This window comes from Podarcis filfolensis (assembly GCF_964270895.1).
Source record: "Podarcis filfolensis genome assembly, chromosome: 3".
NCBI classification, from domain to species: domain Eukaryota; kingdom Metazoa; phylum Chordata; class Lepidosauria; order Squamata; family Lacertidae; genus Podarcis; species Podarcis filfolensis.
Window position 1 is genome coordinate 89,597,947 of NC_139606.1, and position 13,456 is coordinate 89,611,402.

Here is a 13,456-nt window from a genome sequence, read left to right on the forward strand (position 1 = left end):
CAAACAGAACAGCTGATCATCCTACAGCATCCGATTCTGAGGAGCAGCAGAAGGTGGACAATTTTAACAGATGCATGTTTGTAGTCAAAAAGGTATGTACTGTCTAAATAGTAATGAATCTGCTATGCACCCTACTCCACTGAAAACAGCAATCCATGTTGCTTTACCTACTTGTAATAACGCACCCTTTAAAAAGCAAAATAAATTCTTGCTGTCATAGTTTGCACCTGAGAAGGAAGGCTTTATTTTGGCCTGGAGAGACCAAAAAGAGATTCCATTACAGGAAGCCAGGCAGACTGTTCCAACCAAGCTGTGTTGCAATATACAACAACAGCTATCTCCTTCCACTGTAAATCTCTGCCACTCCTTCCTTACATTTGTATATTTAAAACAAGCAAAAAAAAAAAGTCTCAAGAAGTGTTCTTGCCAGTGAAGCATAGAGCTGGAGACCATGCAGGACAAAACATACTTTATTGTACTGCAACATCAAAAATACATGTAGAGTACATCAAGGACTGCCAATCACAAGTTGCCAGTTAAGTTACTAAAATAATCGGGAACTACTGAAATCAATAGTAAAGTTTACTCATTTGAGGCACAAGTACACTATTGTTTAAGTATCCTGATTTGACTTAGCTCCAGTACACAAATCTACATGTTGCCCCTCTAAGTTGCATATTAGAGCTACTTATCAAGCTAAGAGGGGTGCCCAAACTACAGCTCAATGGCCAGAATGCCACATGTGGAGTGCAAGATACAACTCCTCATTCAGTCTGCAAGTTATATATGGGAGGCATGGCTCATGGAACAGTATTCCTAAAGGCACTTGCAAAGGCAACCCCTCGCTCCAGCCTGTGCAAGTGTGGTTAGGACTGAAGTAAGGACCACTGATCCTCCAGATATATGGATGCTTTATTTGCATTCCTTGCTCAGTGGCAGAACTTAACAGGTGCTATCTGATTGCTGAGGATCAATTACAGTAAGGCAAAAACCTTGTCTAGGAAGTAACTGGTACTGACAAGGAGAGTACAAAATTGTGATTAATATTTTTAAGATGCAGGTCTTGGACTTCCAAGAAATGTAGCTTGGCAGGCCATGCTGGCAGCAACATTTGGGCACCCCTGAGTAAAGAGTCTACAGAAAGGTTTTTCGGGTGAGCAAGATCCAGTATTGCAACACAAGTAACTGCTACAGGAAGCACCAGATAACCTGTGACTAAGTACAGCCAGATGAACTTCTGCTGGTGAAAGCAGTAAAGGTGCAGCACCACAATGGAAAGATGCAACTAAGAGTAAGAGCTTTGATATCAGAAGCAGCATTTGAAGACAAGTTGTTAGCCATTTAAACAGATTTAGATCAGATGCCTAGTTGTATGCATGGCTGTACATGCTGGCATGCCCTTCTTCCTTATAGTTAGGTTTCTAATGCAAAGCTATGGATTAAAAAGGAGGGAAATTTTCGGATTAGGAGTTGCAACTTTTCTATTTAAGTCAGCCAAGAAACAAACAAATAAACAAACAAAAAAAGCTGCAGCAACTGTTCAAGTCCCACCCATCACTACCTACATAGTTCTGAAGCAACACAAGACTGGACAGCCATTTGTCTATATAATTGGGTAAGTTACATCAGGAAACTGAGAAGACAAGCAGTTTTGCCCTATTAAAAAAAAAAAAGTCAACACCAGCCTTATGGTGGAAGGGGTGCTTAGGTAAATGAGGAATGAAAAAAAATTGGGTTACAAAAAAAAAAAAATAAGGTACAGACAAGCACAGGCTCTGTACTACCAATGAACCCCAACAAGAATATGAATCAACGGCCAGCACAAACTGGACTAAACACTGAACCTTTAGCACTCATCATAAATTCGGACCTCTTAAGCCAGCAGATCAGGTGAAAAGTCTGGCTAAAATCGAATTAAAACGAAGGACAAAAAATTGAAATAAATTAAAAGATTGCTACACTTAAAATTTTCCTTTTGATGTAACAGGTTTTACAAGCTAAAATCCAACTGTATTCTCTCAAATGAAAGAAATATTCCAAATTGCTTTCAGAGGATTCGTAACTTCAAATGCTTACATATCTGAGACTTTAAGAGAAAAAGCATAGTTACAACATCCATTCACCATTCCCTATGAACTGAAAGGGATAAAAAAGGAGAAAGAAATAAAGGAAAGTTCCGTCTGAAATTCTCTCACAATCTTTCCCACTCTCTAGTTCATGAATCCAACGCTGATGCTAAGGTGACAGTGTATGTAAGTATATTTTTTGTTGTTGATTTTTCTCTTTTTAAAGTTTCAACAGAGAAAGCCTGGAGACAACTGAGATGTTCATTCATGAGTTATCAGATGGAACATGCTCCTCAAACCCCTCGCTCTCTCGGACTAGAGCTCTTTCCAAGATAACACGGCCCTCCTTATACCGCTGGCTGTCTTCAGTGGCAAATTCATAGATCCAGCCTAGCTTGCTGTTGCAGTTCTTGCAGCTCACATCACGAACCATGTGGCGTCCAGTGAGCATGACCCGATCCTGGACTTCACTGTACTGCAGATTTACTACCTGTAGCAGATAAAAGGGATAGAAAGAATTTGAGATGTAGTTAATCTACAGAGGAATTGCTTAGAGCCTTCATCTCTAACTGCAGGGACACATTAACAGTAATGACCTTCCTGGGGCACTCTGTGAAAGAAGCATCCAGACCACCTGCTGCCAAAGCTGACAGTGCCAGATTTTAAAACTGCCCCAGCCTAATACAGCAAACCACTGATTTGGGGAAAATTTGAAAGGAGCTCTACAAAGAAAAAAGTACACAACACTCAGTATATTATATTAATTAATTAAATTAATATAGTTGCCTAGTGTTTTATAATGAACTATGGATTATAGGCCTCTGATAATCCCTCTCACCAGTTGGTTCCCTATAAATGTGACTTTGACTTTCAGACAATGATAAGAGTATTTCACAAGTTGGCTTTGCTTACTTTCTTGCTTCCAGTGCTTCGGCATTTATTGCTTTTCCATTTCAAATCTGGAACTGAGGGCTGACTTTTTTTCCAGAAAGGTCCAGCTACACATTTTGTTAACCACTTAGCATGCAGTCTACAACCTCAGCCACTGTTAACATCACATTGTTCTCCAGTGTGCAATTCTGTTTCACCATAACAGGCACTGCGGGAACAGAGTGTGGTGGCACTTAAGGAGTTGCAGGTCTCTTTAACTAACCTTGTTAAATAGGAAGGCTCGACCAGTAGCCCCTGTGAAGCGAGTAGATATGAGTTCTGAGCGGTTGGTCAAGATTGTGTCACAATTTGCACAGGAAAACAGGCGAGTACCACCAATATGATCCAAGAAAATCCGGCCCATTTTTAAAGAATGCTACAGCCCTAAAAGGAGAGAGAAAGAGCAAAGCTGAAAATGCCACCAATTTATGTTAACACCTTTGAAAAAAGCTGGGATGGAATACATGTTTTTATGTTAGAGATTTCCAGTAAGAGCTGTTGAGTAAATATCCAGCAGTGCTACATTTAGAATACAGAATCTGTGTATTCTCCTCTCCACACACACACACACACACACACACACACACACCCCTGATAGAAAAGCAGTGGGGAGCAAAATCAATTTTGTGCAGCAGCCCCTTATCCCAGCTAATCCTCTGCTGAAACTTGCAGCAACCAAAATTGCTTTTCTTTGACAAGGAGTCAGAATATTGTCACATGTGACTGGCTATAGCAGAGGAAGAAATGGGACAGAAGGGCTTCTCCATTATCTCTGTTGAGAAGCCTGTAACTTTTGGCTCCTCCTTGCCTTGAACAATTTCCATTCTAGTTTATCATTTCAAGAACTCTAAGAACTAATGTCCATTTGCTTTTTCTTCTCCCCTTTCAATCCTTTTTCCTTCTTGCCTTTTAGATTGTAAGCCTGAGGACAGGGACTGTTCTACTACTGAACTTTGCAAGCTATTCTGGGAGCCTTTTTAACTGAAGAGCAGGGTAAAAATCCTTAAATATCTAGTTTGGCCCATAGGTTCTGTGCCAAGTATAGCAAACAGAGATGCTGAAAGAAGACTATGGATGGGCCCAAGGAGAAAGAGTAGCTGGGGAAAGGGCTATGTCGTAATGATATAGAACGTGTCTGCATGCAAAGTCCCAGGTTTAATCCCTGGTATCAAATTGTCAGGGACTAGTTGGATGCAGAGGAATGGTGGGAGGAACCAGCTGAATCTCCTCCTGTGTATGACTAACACTGGATATCATCCATTATCCTGAAGCTTAAGAAGCTCAAGTATGCCATGAAAAATACTCTTAAGAACAGAAGCTGTCACTTACATCAGGGAAGTCAAATATTCCCAGTGCTGTCCTAGTTCAATAAATAATAATAATAATAATAATAATAATAATAATAATAATATATTTATACCCTGCCCACTCTGGGCAGCTTCCAACCAAATATTAAAAACACAATACAGCATTAAACATTAAAAACGACCCTAAACAGGGCTGCCTTCAGATGTCTTCTAAAAAGGGTTTACCAACAACCGTAAGCCTGAAAGTTTATGAGAAACTAGTTAATAAGCAAGAGTTTTCCATTACTGGCTTAAAATGGCACACAATAAATTTATGTGAAAGCAAGCTTGTCTGACGAACATATTGGCTATAGCCAGGGATGGAGTGCCTATAAACTTATAACCATACATCCTGAATGCATATTATAAAACAACAAATACTACTAATGGCTCACAAGAATGATGCAAGCTGAACAATCAAAACCCACCCAGTAGAAGTGATTAACTGGGGGGCGGGGCATAAAAGAAAAGAGAGAGCGCGCTAGAGAGAAGAGAAATCCAAAAGCACTGTGACTTTCCTTTTGTTTTATATTGTCACTTCTGTTCTTGTGTGGGCTATATGTAGAATTTGGATAAACAACCTATTATTAAAATGAACAATTTGAGCACAAAGATCTGAGTATTCATGCTAGGGACTAAATTTAGAAAATCATAGCCTCAGGGCAACCAATCATTAAACTTTTCAACATTTTCTTCCTTTTATACAGATCCTTTTTTCCATGAATTGAAACGGGTTCAAGTACTTAAGTTATTCTTGACACTGGTGCCACCACTCATTCTAACTGGGCATTCCTTTTTCTTTACTGCTGTAAGGCAATTCCTACCACTACCTGAATAGGTTTAAACAAGAAGTTAGCATTGACTACATGTAATTACTGTGCTCAATTAAAAGGCTACTTTACACCCTATCCCCCCCATGCTGATATTTATATTCTAAATCTGGCACCACTTTCTAATGAGCTGGTGCAAATTTTAAAGGCACATAACTTATTCAGATTAGGAAGCAAAGATCTAAATACATGAACATACTAGAAGGTAAATCTAGGTAAAGGAACCTTAGGTCACAATGCTGGGAAATACCTCTCTGCCCAAGATCCTGGGAAGCCACAGCCAGTTAGAGAAGACATTAGATGGCTAGACAATGCAGCAAGCCTAATTAAGGTATCTTCCCTTTCAAGAAGCCTAATGCATTGTCCCAGAACATTGGAGAATCCAAGTCCAGCCATCTTACTAATGACAAAAGCACTCCCCTGAATAGAACAATCAAGTGTTCAAAATTACCCAGGTGCATTTTGCACCTGCCTATCGAGCACTTACAAGCAAGTGAAGATACCTGGGTTCCAGGATGGTGCTTGACAATCTTCACCATCTGGAGGTACATGCCTGGGGATCATTGGATCTGGACTGTTTTCAGACACCAATACCCCAAAATGGCAACTAGACATTCCATTTTGGTGACTGTAACCTTAGTTTAAGGAGCTATTTGGCATCTAGCTAATATATCTGAGTTTCTAACACTGAGAACAATCTCATACTGTTACCCACCCTTCTATGGCCAGAGTACTGGTGTAGTAAGTTACTCAACTATTGCTTGCAAGTTTGAGAACATCCACTACAATAACCTGGCTTCTGTTACTCTGCCTTTTCTACCCAATGTCACTAAAACTCCCCAAACGCAGATGTATATGAAGGAGATTCAAAATATTTTTTTAACATCATGTTCCTGCCATAAAGACGTCTGCTTTTCTGGTCCCATGAGAAAGACAAAGACAAAGCAACGCTTGAGACAGTATAATTTACTGAAGTGTTCAGGATACTGGCTGTATTGTACTTTACTGCAAATTGGAAACCTAGAAGACCCAGGCCTCCTTACAAGCAGCAAGCACATGCAGGTTTTACTTATGACTGAGATGCTTTCCTTCCCACATTCTTATAGACACCATTCAACAGCGCATTACAATTCTCATGCTTGTTTCAGATAAAGTAATCTGATTATTTAAAAAACATAATTAAGCAAATAATGGATATTTTACACTCATATTTACATACTATTTAAATTTCTAAAATGAGCTCTTCTACACTTAAATGCCACCAATATACATAACTGTTTGGAAACTTCTACATGTAAAGTGCACTGAACTTTTCACTAGATGTCAATGGAAATGATGTACTACAACTATTTTCATAGGGTTTGGAGATGGCAACTTATATGTAAAAACATTAAGCACTCATTTTAAAATCTCACAAAATTGCTTCCCAGTTATTAACATTATCTGTCTTTGATGAGAAAATGAAACAGATAATCAGAGTTAACTCTAACAACAAAGAATTCAAAATTAAATATAGTCACAAGTTTCTAAACAACCCCTTGCATGGTATTCAGCTGACTCAACTAATATGGGGGTTATGTTCCAGGGATAGTGTATAAAGCCAAAATCATGTACAGTGGTACCTCGGTTCCCGAACGGCTTAGCTGACAAATTGGCTCCCAAACGCAAGAAAACCCAGAAGTACCGTATTTTTTGCTCTATAAGGCTCACTTTTTCCCTCCTAAAAAGTAATGGGAAATGTGTATGCGTCTTATGGAACAAATGCAGGCTGTGCAGCTATCACAGAAGCCAGAACAGCAAGAGGGATTGCTGCTTTCACTGCGCAGCGATCCCTCTTGCTGTTCTGGCTTCTGAGATTCAGAATATTTTTTTTCTTGTTTTCCTCCTCCAAAAACTAGGTGCGTCTTGTGGTCTGGTGTGTCTTATAGAGCGAAAAATACGGTAAGTGTTCCGGTTTGTGAATGTTTTTCAGAAGTCGAACATCCGTTTTGGCTGTTGGCATTGTTTCTGGGGCCAATCAGCCAATGAGAAGCCTTGGTTTTTGAACATTTTAGAAGTCAAACAGACTTCCAGAACAGATTGAGTTCGAGAACCAAGGTACTACTGTATAGTCAAAGCATACTCTCCCTGCAACTCTGAACACTCACCCAAGATGAGTGTGCTGGAGGGATTGCCAATTATTTCCCCGCCTGAACCCCCCCCCTTTACTTTTTTCCCTGGCCAAACACGTAAAGTTGAATTCACACAAGTTAAATAAATGCACATAAGTTGGAGGTCAACTTATAAAAGACTTGATTCCACCCAGAAGATAACTGGTTCTTCTTTTAAAGCAATCAGTGTCACAAATGACTAACATACTATTTTCAGGTCTATGGTGTAGTATTTTTTGTGAGTTAGGAATTTTATTTACTTTTAAAAAGCTAAACATGGTTAAAAGTATTCTACCGTTCCGCTACATTGAAGCAACAGCATATACGATGAAGCTCAAGAGATCCCAAATGTATTTGGTGTCCATGCATTGGGACTAACCCAATTCTACCACCACTGCTCAGCCATTTTTAAGGGCAATTGCACTAGTATTCTAGCAGCAGAAAAGCATGGTTGGTTTTTGTAAATATTATTTCATTTTCAATAGGTATAAAGTAAGAAAAATAGCTGTAACAGGGCATCAGAAAAAGAAAACAAAACAAGATACAAAGGCATGTAAAATAAGTACAGTTGTTTGTGGAGTAATAGGATGAAAATTGTTTTTCTGTAAATAAAATACATTGGTTGTATGTGTCCTTTAAGTACAATTTCAAAAGACGCATGACTGAGATAACTTGCAACTTATTTAAGCTATGGGAGCTGTAATGTAAGGTTTCCCCTACTTAGGAATTCCAAGAATTCTGGGAAATCCTTAACACGGAGCACTGACTTTCTATAATTTTGTCATCATTGAGGTTATTGTCTTACACGTAGGCTTCCCCTGGTCCACAGGTTCCAGAGTTCAGAAAAAATAAAGGAAATTCCTTTCCCATTTCCCTTACCTTTTTTCATCCATTATGGAATAATAAGTCTGCACAAGTCACTTCCCAGGAAGTCTCCCACCCAGACACCGATCACATCTAGAGCTGCAGCAAAGTGATTGCATCTTGTGCCTTCAGAGAATGCTCTGGCCACGTATGAGGGTACAAAACAGTGGTATACATGTTTCCTCTTCCTCTCAATATCATGGGAGAAGAGCTGTTTGCATTGTGGTATTTCAGACTGGTGCTATATACTGGCATAGAGAAGTAAGAGACTGATAATAAAAAATAGGTAGTATCTGATTCGTATTTCACTCCTTCCACTACCTCATGACAAACGTTTCTCTGCCTCACATATACCTGTCTTATAGGATTGTTGTAAAGAGAATCAAAATAAAGTACTTCAAACACTTTACTGTTACTTAACTTTATATGATGCTTTCAGTATGTTTGCAAAATGTACCTTGTTGCACAACAGTAAGCTGAACAACATGAGGTAAACTCTGTTTGAACCAGTCATTGATTTCAATGAGATGCTGAGTACTAAATGTTATCAATGCTACATCCTAAATTAATTTTTTAAAGTTTGAGCTCAGTGTAATATATATAAAATAAAGCCCCTAAATATCCATTATACGGTGACCCTTAAGACATTTTAGAAGGTGATACATCACCAGGAAGGGGAGGTAGGAAGGATCTGAAAAAGAATTAAATCACTATTCAACAGTTAAATTAAAAAATTCCACCCTTTATAAAGAATGCAGAAATCATTATGAGTCATATACAACCATACTTGGGGATAAAGAACTAAAACATTAGAAGGGAAGGGAAGCAGAGCCTGTTCCGCTCTGATAATGTTTTAATCACTTGGGCAGCTGCTCGATTTGGTAGACAGTAAAGCTAGATGACAGCAGTAACAGCAGCAGCACCCCCACTGCAGCAGGATCCTCCTCTCTCAACAGCCACTGCAGAGCACCGCAAGAGGAGTGTGTTTCTGCCGCCTCCCGCAGAAGACCCAGAACATACAGTCCTGCTCTTATTATCCAAAACAGTAATTACACACAAAGAAGGTGGTGGAGGATGGGAGCGCACCCTGATTCTGGTCACATGGCCTACGACATCCAATCAGCAAAGGTTCTGCCCATGTCTGGTTTGAGAATGAGACTTTCCCAGAAGCACAGGCGATTTGACAACAAATAAGAGGAAACAGCTGACAAGGGAGACCTGTGGGCCCCAAGTCACTGGTACCACACAGTCAGAAAAGCAAATCAACAGTCTCTCCCCCCTCACCCCAAAATAAACTTCCTATCAAGACTCTGCTCCGGGAAATACTGATCTCATGTATTTGAAAATTATGGGAAGAGCGCTGAGGCTGCTTACAGGATTATAAATCAAGGAAGTGACCATACTAATCCAAAACTAGAGCATTTGGAACAACGAAGTGACGGGGGCACTAATAATTCTGAGCAGGTGTCCTCCTGGAATTGAAAAGCAAGGTGCCAATATCTGTTTAAGGCAAAACGAGAGAAAAAAGTTATTGTCCCTGGCCTGTTTTGGATCACAGAATAATGCAGCCAGGGTAGGTGAAAGAAGCAAAGCAGGAAAAGACCGGAAGCAGAGCCTGACCTGTTTTCCAACATATGTAATTTACAGTTGTTAAGTGTGTGAGGCTATAGTAATTGATCTATTTGTGAAAATCTCAAACAGACTCGGCCGTCCAGACACAAAAAGCAGCTTTCCAAGAAGGTAAAGAAAGGGGGAAGAAGAAAACAAAGAAAGCAGACTTTTTAACACGACAAAACTTGCTAGTCATGCAACAGCTACATAAGACAGTAACAGCAGCGGAACAAGGCCCCCAATAAAATCGGCAAGCCTTCCAAGCACGACAGGACCCTTCACTGTTTTTCGTTGAGGTTGGGGATCCATGGGTGGCGGGAGAGAAAAAGAAAAAGAGAAAGAGCTTACAGTTTCTACGCAGCTGAGGCTGCACAAAGGGCGTTGTGTTGTTGTCGTCGTCGTCGTTGTTGTTGCGGCCGACGTTGCCTTTTGCGCTCTCGGGGAGGGACAGGGCTGGCGGAGGAGGAGGAGGCTGGGCCGCCCAAGCTCCAGCAGGAGGGTTTGTTATTGCGCTCGAGGATGTGGAGGAGGATGAGGAGTTGGCGGGGGGGTGTGTGGTCGCCGCGGGATGATGCAAAGGGACAAGGGGGTGGGGGGGGGAGAGGAGGGCGAGGACGTTATTGTGACAACGCGAAGGAGGGGCCTGGTTTTGGGGGGAGGGGAGGCTGTTATTGTTTATTCCTCAAGCGAAGTAAGGAGGAGGGGGGGAAAACGGGGGGAGGGTTTTGCGGGTGGGTTAAGAAAACACGCAGGAAAACACCACACCAACACGCACAAGGGTCTTCGCCGAAGCAGGGAGGGGGGGAGACGGGAAGGAGGCAGCCAGGCAGCCCCCACCTCCTCAGCGACCCGCCTCCCCGACCGACCTCCTCCTCCCCCCCCCCCCAGCGAGCCCGGCGCGAGCAACAGCCGTTACCTGCGGGCGGACGCAGCGACTGACTGGCCACGCGACGGCCTCAACCAACTGACCGACCGTGAGGGGGGGTGTCGCGTCTCCTTGCCCTGCCGCTGCTTAAACAGCGCCGGCCTCTCTCTCTCTCTCTTTCTCAACTCAGCTGGCTGGGTGAGACTCACTCTCCGGCCCTTCTCCTCCGCCCCCGCCCCTGGCTCCGCCTCTTCCCCGCTCGAAGCCACGCCCCACCCCAACGGCGCCTCGCCTCCGCCGCCGCCATGCTGGCTCGGTGGCCACGCCCCTCCCGGCACGTGCCGCGCCTCCCCGCTCTCCTCCTTGCCGGCGGCGCGCGGACGCCGAGGTGGGGCGGGGCGCAAAGCGGGAAAGAGGCGGGGCCGCCTTAAAGAGCCAGGCGCCGAGGAGCTTAATGCCTTTATTTGGTCTCTCTTAGAGGCCGCCGGCGCTATAATGTGGCTTAGTTTGGGGTGGTTGTTTCTGCTTTTGCTGATCCCAGATACTGCTCGTTTATTTGCCTCAGAACCTTGACTTAATTGTTACCTCATATCTGTAGCAGCGCTTGGCTCAGACTTACCCCAGTGCGCAGTCTCCGCCTTGGAAATGGGTCTTTAAAGCTGATTTTTATGGCTTCCAATCACCACCAGCTTCGTTTTTGTATTTTTCCCTGCACCCTCAACCGCCAGCCTTGCACAGAGGTGGCTAGCCATCTCTGAAGGCCAAAAAATGGCGAACCAATCCTGTGTACACTAGTGTAAAGTGATTCAATGAGGTGCAAAAATATATATCTTAATTTCACATATAAAGTCATGGGCTATTATTAGGAAGCTGCCTGGGGTGCAGACCTTAAAAGGAAGCAGTACTGACCTTTGGTGGGCACAGTTTTATACAGATTAGCTTTTGCTATACAGTATCTTATAAATTCCTGATATTTTACTTTTATATTTTGAACGCAGTACAGTATCTCAAAGCTCAAACTTGTTTTTAAAAAATTACATACGTTCAGCAATGCTGCAAAAGAGACTAGTTGTCTTGGCAACAAGATCCATTGGACATGCCCAAGCATCAGCACTTTTAAGAGACTTGAATTTTAACATCACATCTCAGGAGATTATTCAAAATGATTTGTGTGCTAAAGCATTTTCTTTTGTATTTGAGGATTGTTACTTATTCTTGTGATTTAAAATAAATGTAGCAGTTTCAACTTTTGTGCTTTTCAAGTTTTATACAAGACATCTGTTTTCAAAAGCTGAAGTTAGCAATTTTTACCTTGGTTTCTTTCTGTCTCCTTGCTGCCTGTTGCTAGGTGCTCTGCAGTTCCCTCTGGTGTCACATTTTAATAATGCATTAAGAATCCCTGAGTTGTGGATGCAGTGGAACCCATAATTTCTGGAATTGGTAGAATAATTATTCAAGATTTGGTTAAAACTGTGCCAAACACTGCGGGGTTAAGTTTAGGATAATCCTTTATTGGTGGACCTGCATACCCATCCAGGGGAATTTTTACCTCTTAAAGCAAATTTCCAGGTGGCTTGGGCTCCTGGCAAGTGGGTGATCACACCCAAAAAGCTATTGTGGGGAAAAAGCCAAAGTTAGCCTACCTTGACATAGTTGACTAGGCACAAGCCATTAAGAAACAAAGGCCAGTCATTAACCCATCAGTAGAAACCATCAACAAGGTGGAAGATTGGATTACTACAGTGGTACCTCGGGTTAAGAATTTAATTCATTCTGGAGGTCTGTTTTTAACCTGAAACTGTTCTTAACCTGAGGTACCACTTTAGGTAATGGGGCCTCCAGCTGCTGCCGCGCCGCAGGAGCATAATTTCTGTTCTCATCCTGAAGCAAAGTTCTTAACCCGAGGTACTATTTCTGGGTTAGCGGAGTCTGTAACCTGAAGCGTCTGTAACCTGAGGTACCACTGTACTCCTATCATCCCTTCCCATTGGCCATTCAGGCTTGTTGTTGTTGTTGTTTAGTCGTTTAGTCGTGTCCGACTCTTCGTGACCCCATGGACCAGAGCATGCCAGGCACTTCTGTCCTCCACTGCCTCCCGCAGTTTGATCAAACTCATGCTGGTAGCTTCAAGAACACCATCCAACCATCTCATCCTCTGTCGCCCCCTTCTCCTTGTGCCCTCCATCTTTCCCAACATCAGGGTCTTTTCCAGGGAGTCTTCTCTTCTCATGAGGTGGCCAAAGTATTGGAGCCTCAGCTTCAGGATCTGTCCTTCCAGTGAGCACTCAGGGCTGATTTCCTTCAGAATGGATAGGTTTGATCTTCTTGCAGTCCATGGGACTCTCAAGAGTCTCTTTTGCTATAAGAAGCTGATGATCTGAGCCACAGTCAGCTCCAGGTCTTGTTTTTGCTGACTGTATAGAGCTTCTCCATCTTTGGCTGCAGAGAATATAATCAATCTGATTTCGATGTTGCCCATCTGGTGATGTCCATGTGTAGAGTCGTCTCTTGTGTTGTTGGAAAAGCGTGTTTGTGATGACCAGCTTGTTCTCTTGACAGAACTCTATTAGCCTTTGCCCTGCTTCGTTTTGATCTCCAAGGCCAAACTTGCCAGTTGTTCCTTTTATCTCTTTATTCCCTACTTTAGCATTCCAATCCCCTATAATGAGAAGAACATCCTTCTTTGGTGTCACTTCTATAAGGTCTTGTAAGTCTTCATAGAATTGGTCAATTTCAGTTTCTTCAGCACCAGTAGTTGGTGCATAAACTTGGATTACTGTGATGTTAAAAGGTC

General features: G+C 42.2%; 1 protein-coding gene across 9 annotated transcripts; it reads right to left on the reverse strand.

Moving 5' to 3' along the window:
* Positions 1–454: 454 nt before the first annotated feature.
* Positions 455–11,059, reverse strand: YPEL5 (yippee like 5). 9 transcript variants are annotated; one of them, XM_083604654.1, is made up of 4 exons: positions 10,714–10,919; positions 9,561–9,686; positions 3,220–3,380; positions 455–2,556 (listed from the first exon to the last, which is right to left on the reverse strand). In XM_083604654.1, the coding sequence occupies exons 3-4, from the start codon at positions 3,358–3,360 to the stop codon at positions 2,332–2,334; spliced, it is 366 nt and encodes a 121-aa protein (XP_083460780.1). In that variant the 5' UTR covers positions 3,361–3,380; positions 9,561–9,686; positions 10,714–10,919; the 3' UTR covers positions 455–2,331. The 9 variants fall into 9 exon arrangements, with proteins under 9 accessions (XP_083460780.1, XP_083460778.1, XP_083460781.1 ...); XM_083604652.1 differs by lacking the exon at positions 10,714–10,919 and adding an exon at positions 10,146–10,680; XM_083604655.1 differs by lacking the exon at positions 10,714–10,919 and adding an exon at positions 10,567–10,672.
* Between the last annotated feature and the right edge of the window lie 2,397 nt (positions 11,060–13,456).